At 41.6% G+C, this 8,199-nt stretch overlaps 1 protein-coding gene across 1 annotated transcript in view; it reads right to left on the bottom strand.

Annotated features, from left to right (window-relative positions):
• LOC137423517 (mannosyl-oligosaccharide 1,2-alpha-mannosidase IA) overlaps positions 1-8,199 on the bottom strand; it is a gene marked incomplete in the record, with an annotated part of 68,180 nt that overhangs the window by 33,342 nt on the left and 26,639 nt on the right. The window contains 3 exon segments of the mRNA XM_078774111.1: positions 6,412-6,505; positions 6,699-6,822; positions 7,608-7,702. Coding sequence (XP_078630237.1) covers positions 6,412-6,505; positions 6,699-6,822; positions 7,608-7,702 — 313 coding nt within the window.

Raw genomic sequence — 8,199 nt, 5'->3', positions numbered from 1 at the left:
GTTAGCCTTGCAGGCCCAATGACAATCTTCTCCATTAATTTTGCCCTATTTTCTACATCTCCCCTTGTTAACCCCCTTAAACATAACCACCTTTAGAGGCCACCTAACAAACATAACCACCTTGTGATAGTGTTGAAAAACCACTTTTCGCACTTGTATTAGTGTGGAAAAAACACTTTTTGCACTTGTGTTGGTGCAGGAAACCACTTTTGCACTTGTATTAGAGTGGAAAAACCACTTTTCGCACTTGTGTTGGTGCAGGAAACCACTTTTGCACTTTTATTAGTGTGGAAAAACCACTTTCCGCCCTTGTGTTAGTGTTGAAAAACCACTTTTCGCACTTGTGTTGGTGCAGGAAACCTTGTTAACCCCCTTGCCCACATTTATTCTTCCACGACCTTTAGCCAAGTCTTTCTCGGTCTTCCCCGTCCTCTACTTCCTGCTACATTCATTTCCATCACTCTTCTCAACCAGTCACTTTCATCCTTCCTCAACACATGATCAAACCATCTCAACCTGTTTCTCTTCACAGCATCCATCACAGGCTCTATTCCCATAATCTTTCGCAATTGATCATTTGTCTTCCGCTCTCTCAACGATACTCCGCACATCCACCAAACCATTCGCATTTCCACCATTTCCAGCCTTCGTTGCTGCTCAACGTTCATTACCCATGTCTCGCTCCCATAAATCATAACACTTCTCACACATGCAGCATACACCTTTCCTTTCAGCTTCAACGGCACTCCCCTCCTCGTCAGCACGCCACTCAGTTCCCGAAACTTCTTCCATGCACATCTCACTCTAGCAAACGTTGCCGAGTCTGATCCACCTTCTCCATTCAGCATGTCTCCTAGGTAGCAAAATGTTTTCACACCTTCCAGCTTCACGCCATCTCCAAGATCCAACTCAAGTATGACAAGTATCCTGAGGGGATCGTCGGTCCTTTCATACCATTTTTAAAGTCAAAGATGTGGTTTTACGTGTTCTATCCGGTGGTAAGATGGAACAAATTTTGGGATGTAAGGGTTGATCTTTCGGTAACCGAGCACACGTTAATTTATTTACTATGCTGTGCCATCAGTCAGAATTTTCTGTAAAGAAACCCCATGACATTTTAACAGAACTTTTGGCTTAACAAACCAACAAATCTTCAAACTGAGCTGCCATTTTCTCTCAGTGGGTGGAACCAGGTGTGGTATTTGCGATTGCCAGGCCCTGGGCAAAAGTGAAGGCTGGGGACCCCCACATCCCTTTTATTCCTACCCAACCCACTCTGATCAAGAATAAAGCGCCCAATTTTCACAACGCATGTCCCTTCAATAATACACCTCAGTTTGCGATTTGACTTTACTCTATTCTCCAATATTCATCAAAACAATACGGTATAGAAAGCATAGAACTATTACTATAAAAAAGTAAATTAATATTATAATGGGAATATAATGACAAGATTCATTTGACATCTCAGTGTGAGTGCATTGTAATTGGCTCAAAAAACAACATACTCTAGCTATAACAAGGGGGAAAAATGGGGTTAGTAAGGTAGACATGTTCTTACCTGCTAGCCTGAACGTTACCACTGCTGCTGCTTCATTAAAAAAAAAAGTTTTACTTTCGAAGAAATTAGTAACTTTTTGTAAACTTTCATGCAATTTATTTTCTGCTTTTATTGTTTTCTTTTTTCTGTCCCACTTGGATAATTTAGCTTCATTGCTTCTGGTTAACTTGGCCTAGGTAGGCCATAAAATAACGTCAGTTCGATTGATTACATGTGTGCTTCACTTTTGAAAAAAGAATTACGACCGACGAATAGCACTAGCTAGATCGATCACGTGTCAATGTGTGGGCGTCATTAAAAAAAAAATACAACCTATGAACGTGAGTGGAATAGCTCACTTGCGAAGGGAAGGTAGGCATCTGGAACTAGTTGTTCTTGGAACTTTTTGCTATCAGAGAAAATTGAAATACAGCAGATGAAAACACGAGATCAGATTTTTCATTCTATACACTGGATGATGTAATTGATGGATTCTTCATTAGGTCATATAGGCCTCAATCTGACACCGTGTATCGTTCAATCCCGTTCCGAGGTCAGAGAGACTAAAAAATAAGCACTGGTAATCTGAGTACGTGCTGAGTTGTAGCACATACAAAAAGTTTAACTAACAGATCATGCCAGTTTGAAAGTTTTCCACGCGTTTATGTCGCACTACTTTGTCTTGCATCGAAGGCACTAATTTTGAATCTAGGCCTATCAGAACACTTGCTTGGGTCACATGACATACAAAATGGCGGCGCCCATGTCGCGCTGAATGTTTAGTCATGGCCTCAAGAAAATGCGTCATGCGGAAATGCGTCATGCGGAAAATGCGGAAAATTTAAAGTGCGTCATGCACTTTGAACACGTCGTGAATGACATAACTTCGCCGTTTACGCCTCTTAGATGGAGTAAATATCGTGAATGCCTGCAGACGCGGCTGCAATTGGACGGTGAGTGTCACAATATTGCCAACAGACACCAGCATCTGGTCAACGTCGAGTTCACCAACATTCCTGCAGAGGCAGGATTTCACCCGACATATTATCAATGCTTCATCAACAAGAGACTGATAGAACTGAGTTCCAAAAAATGTCTGAAGAGGCAGCTGCAGCAGAGTTTGGAGAGTGAGGGATCGCTTCAGTGTTCAGGTTCAGTACACACAGGCCAGCAACATCAGTCTGCTGTACACAGGCCTAGTCCGCAGAAAAAATTGGTCACGTTCTGACCTGCATTCACCCAAACATGTCCTACCAGCAGTGTGCATTATTTGTAAGAAGGCAGACCGGTATGTGAGAGTCTCTCATAAAACAACAAAGGATAGCTTGATGCAAACTGAAACGTTAACAGCAGGTGAGTACATATTATAAAAGAAATTGATAGAAGACTGGAATTCCGAAATGAATGATCAGGGAAAATACAAACAGACATACAGAGATGAGATACAGAGATACATACAGAGAATACAAACATACAGAGAGTATTCTAGAAATAATAAGCTGCAAATGTCTGAAAACTCGTTGCGAAGGTATGCTATGCTCCTGTCGTAAGTCGGGTTTGTCTTGCACCGATTTATGTTGTTGTAAGAATTGCATGAACTCCACTGAGACTATCACACAACAGCGCTTACAAGGGGGTGGAGGTGTGGACATCGACAACGATGAATAACTGTTGGGGTGGAATGTTTTGCCTATGGATCGAATGAGACGGGAAAGCGCACTGACCACATTTGTCATGTAATATCTAAGTACTAAGTTTATGTTCTACGTTTATGGCATTTTCCATTCACTTTGTAATGTTTTGACTTAAAGAATGCTACTTGAGCCCGTGGACATTCAGAATTTTCGCATACATCGAAGCCTGTATCTTTGCGTATTGACACGACGGTGAATAAATTATCATGCGATTTACTTCAGGTGTGTACCTTATTATTAGTCCCCTACCGGTGTACACCGGAGTGGACTATACGTTTGCACGCCGTCCCGTCAGTCCGTCAGTCCGTCAGTCCGTCAGTCCGTCAGGCCGTCAGGCAAAGAACAGTTTTCCGGACTTTTTTTTCTAAACGCTTAAAGCTAATGATTTCAAACTTGGCACATGGTTTCCTCATCATAAGTTACAGATCAAGTTCGAACTTCACGACGTTTCGATAATTTTTGACAAAGTTATGGCACTTTGAACTTTGGTAATCTATCTATAATTCCAGTAATCTCTGTGTGTTTGTTTGTTTGTACGTTTGTACGTTTGTCTGTGACCGCTGTTTCTCGACAACCACGGGTCCGATATACTTTAAACTTGCCAGGTATATTGCTGGGGACCCGAGGATGTGCCTTTTCAAGGTTTCATATTAATCGGACAATTACTTACCGAGCTATGTCCAAAAAACGATTCAACCAATCAGAGAGCAGCGAGCTATCGCGTGTGCCGAACGTGGCGGACACACTCTGCCTCGGATGGCACATTTGAGAGCGTATTCATTTATTTCACGTTTGCAAACTATGTTGGCGCTATGTTGGCGTTAAACGATGTTTTAAAACTAATTAAAACCCCGGGGGGATTGTCACTGTACTCGCAAGCCGTTCGCCGTTCGCTTTGGCGTTGCGAATGGACCAAAACATTTCATGCACCAAACCATTTCATGTAAAGCGTTCGCCGTTCGCTTTGGCGTTGCGAATGGACCAAAACATTTCATGGACCAAACCATTTCATGTAAATAGAGGGGGGGATATAATTTTAGATTTTTAGATATAGATATAGTACAGGCATGCCCTAGTTCTGATAATTCTGATAATTCTGATGATCCTTAACTCAGTGCCATTTTAAGTTTTAATTTCCTTTAAAAAAGATTTTCTCTGCAATAATAGGACCGATTGAGATCAAATTTTCACCATAGGAGGGACTCGGTCTGTAGAATATTTTAATGGTAATTATGACGTCCCAGGTCACGTGGTTCGGGCGCCATATTGTTTTTCGTGAAAACACGAAAACCCCTTTTACTCTGCAACGGCTGAACAGATCGAGGCCAAACTTTGCAGGCAGAATCGCATATCCATGACGAACAAAAAAGTCATGTTACATGGTTTCAGAGTTATGACGTTTTTAAGCATGAACCTTTAAAACCGAGCCCCTCCCTCATTTTTGATCCAATCGAGGGGAAACTTCACAGATCTGTTCCGCATGTCAGTCTACTAAAATGTCCTTTTGGAATTTGCGATAGCTCACGTGGTTTGGCAGATATCGTTAATTAAACGAAAATATTTTTAAAATGGATATCTCTTCAATCGCTTTATTGATCGAGGTGAAACTTCATACTATAGTAGAAGTCATGAAGAGTAACAAGTGTACAAAATTTCAAGATGATTGGATGTACGGTCTGGAAGCTAGAAGTTGTTATTGCGTGAAGAAGAAGAGGCGTCAAATGTGCGGATATAATTATTTATCACATGTACAGACTGAAAGCATCGTTGGACACGACCTGTCGCGGTCATTTTAACCTCAAATAAAATTCTAATTTAAGATTTGTCAATAGCTGAGGTATATTAACAAACGAATAAAAAAGATTTGGTCAAATTCTGACTTTTTTAACTCGATCGCATTTGACAGAGTTGTGACAAGCTGAGGAAGAAGAAACCTCGCATTGGCTTCTCCAATGTGCCATAAAAAAATGGATATCTCTTGAATCGCTGGTACCTCAGACCGTGAGTTGGTAATAATTTATATAATTCACACAGTGCAATACGTGCAGGCCGCTCCACGGAGCGACCTTGCGGGCTTATCAACGAGGCGAGGCGTGACACACGTGTCTCAGCATACCTCAGATCAAGTTTGAAAACCAGCATCAACCGTGCATAAATTTGCATATTCGATCATTTTTGACAAAGTTATGGCACTTTGAACTTTGGTAGGGGACATGTATTGCAGCGCAATACTCAGAATGCTTGTTATCTATGGATTGATACTTATTGTATCAATGGATTATCATGTATTCATCGGATTCATACCGCCGACCATAATACTAAGCTTCCCTACTCTACATTCACTATGCTATCCCTGGTCATCATGCGGTCCCCATATGCATCTGGAGGCATTTTTAGTGTCGCCCCCTTCATCCGTTGTTTTCCAGACAACCACGAAACGTGGTCAATAAGCAGTACTCCTTCCATATGCCAAGCTTACCCATTTTCGAGAGGATATCTCTGATGGTTTTGAAAATATTTTGGGTTAATTTCAGAGAAATTCATTGAATTTTACAGTACGACAAAAGTACATTTTTTACATTTCCGCTGTATGATGTGTGCGTAAGTAAGAGCCTTCAAAACTGACAGGGCCACAGAACCATGGGAGGTCTGTGCCTAGCATAAATTCCTAGACTGAATTATATGTACTGACGGAGATACCACGCCGCAAAGTCGGCACCGGAGCTAAAAATCCTCCTTTTTGACTCGACATGACCTAGTTTGACGTGGTCGTTCACGGAAACTGGCAGAATTTCAGAGTTAAACTTTTAACACAAGGTCAGGCATGTTGTATACAATAAAACAATGCATAGAAATCGTAGTCCCACGAGTTCGGAACGAAACTCATTTTTTGGCACTATTTCAGGCCTCAGCTTGAGGTCTAATATAGTAAGTATATCACCCCCAACAGCTGTCGGGGCACTGGGCAATGGCCCAGACTGGCCCATAGGTAAGACCTCCCGTGGGTGGTGAAACATAACGAAATTCTCAAATCTTTGAATTGGTTTTATGCCCAAGCAGAGTATTCCCAACCTTGACCCATTATCCTGATGGATGAATGCACACAATAATAATTTATCACGTCAAATTAAACTTTAATTTACAACAAAATGGGGGCACAGACTCGAAAAGACTCACGCTGTCCCCAGCGGCCCGTGCGTGGATGAAGGTAGTTGGGATACAGACCATTAGGCCTTTCCATCTTTTGGAGAACCTTCCGAATATTCATCACCTTGGAATGTGAAGGTTATTGAGGAGGAGGTCAGAAGAGGAGGGGAGAGGGTGAGGACATGGACAGAGAGTTCAGAGTTAACAAAACAAAAAATGAAAGATCAGAACCATTAAGAATGAACTGATAGGATAAGAGTGACCAGATAATTTACAAAATAAAATGAGGAAGTAGTGAGTGAGAGGTGGGAACCCACTGCGTTGATGTATGCGGGGTCACCGGTGAGGAAGGAGAGGTGAGCGAACTCTAGATGCAGAGTACCAAACTCTGCCAGAATGCTGCACCCAGATGAAGCCCAATTCCAATTTCTGCCCACACCGCTGTCACACAGATCAACAAACAGTCAAACAAACTGACATTCAAATCAGGCTAAACATTCGGCCGAAATCAAATGCTTGGACACACGTAAATCTGTGCACACACGTATGCTTAGTGATACAATCCCAGAATATGTCACCACATTATCATACCAAAGCATAGGCAAGTTAATCAAAAACAAAAGCAAACAAGAAAGAGCAATCAGAGATGGCAGACCCTCGTCAGGACGTGTTTTCAGTGGTTTAAAAAAAAAAGGCTTTTGTGTTAAAACAAATATGGTGGCTGAACCACGTGACCGATAACGTCGTCGTTATTTTTTTTTCTTCACCAATTTATCCCTAGATGATGCTCAAGAAATTTCATCTTGATCGGATGAAGTTTTGTACTTGTCGAATTAGGATGTCATAATGGAGGCACCTATGACATCTTCATTAACATATATTATTCCACATGGAGAGCTCTTCACAATGAGCAATGTCTCAATTTTTTCGATGCAGCACTTTCGGAGATATAGAGGTGCAAAGTTTTTCAGTTTTTCCAAGATGGCGACCATGCCACATGACGTATGACGTCATAATTATAGTTAAAACATTATACAGGTGGAGTTGCACCTATGGTGAAAATTTCCTGTCAATCGGACCAACATTTGCAGAGAAAATCATATTTATTCTGTGCGGACAAACAAACAGACAAACAAACACACAGACAAACACACAAACAAACAAAAACTCAAATGCAATACCCTCTGCTCAGGCGAGGGTAAAAAGGCAAGTAACCACAAGCAAACCTTTTGAGGTTTAGTAGAGCCCATGGGATGCCCAAAGGTGTCCTGAATGCTGGAAGCAATTTCTCTGCCAAGTGCACTGCTTTCAACTTAAACACCTGAGCACATATACGGGTGAATGTGGAAGATCAATTACGATCGATGTGGTTCATCCAGGCAAGAAATATATATATACTGTATATATATATAACACGCAACCAAACCAGAGTACCGACCAGGTAACCAAACCTGTTGGACATTATGGCATTTCTGCATAAGCATGTATAAGAGATAAACATGGCGGTTCAACAAGCCTTCCATCAATACACGTGAAATAACTAACATGATGATAACGATAACATGAATATATGTGACAAAGCAGAATGTTTGCAAATCAGCATTCCGTCCACTTCACATGGCGTTAAGTCATCACCCCGACATTTTCCTGCCCTCCCCCTTTTCCTTCCTTTCTCAACTTTGCTATCACATTTTCAAAACCACAGATACAATAACAACAAACAAAAGCGCTTTGCAAAGCCCGATTCTTATCCCTCTTCCCATGATCAGGAGGATGACACTGGTAGAACGAGTTTTGCCTGGAAGTACCGGACGGTAT

The sequence above is a fragment of the Myxine glutinosa genome, chromosome 3 (assembly GCF_964187855.1).
Source record: "Myxine glutinosa chromosome 3, kmMyxGlut1.1, whole genome shotgun sequence".
In the NCBI taxonomy this organism is placed as follows: Eukaryota; Metazoa; Chordata; class Myxini; order Myxiniformes; family Myxinidae; genus Myxine; species Myxine glutinosa.
Note: the sequence above shows the minus strand (reverse complement) of the source record. Positions and strands in the feature narration are given on the sequence as shown.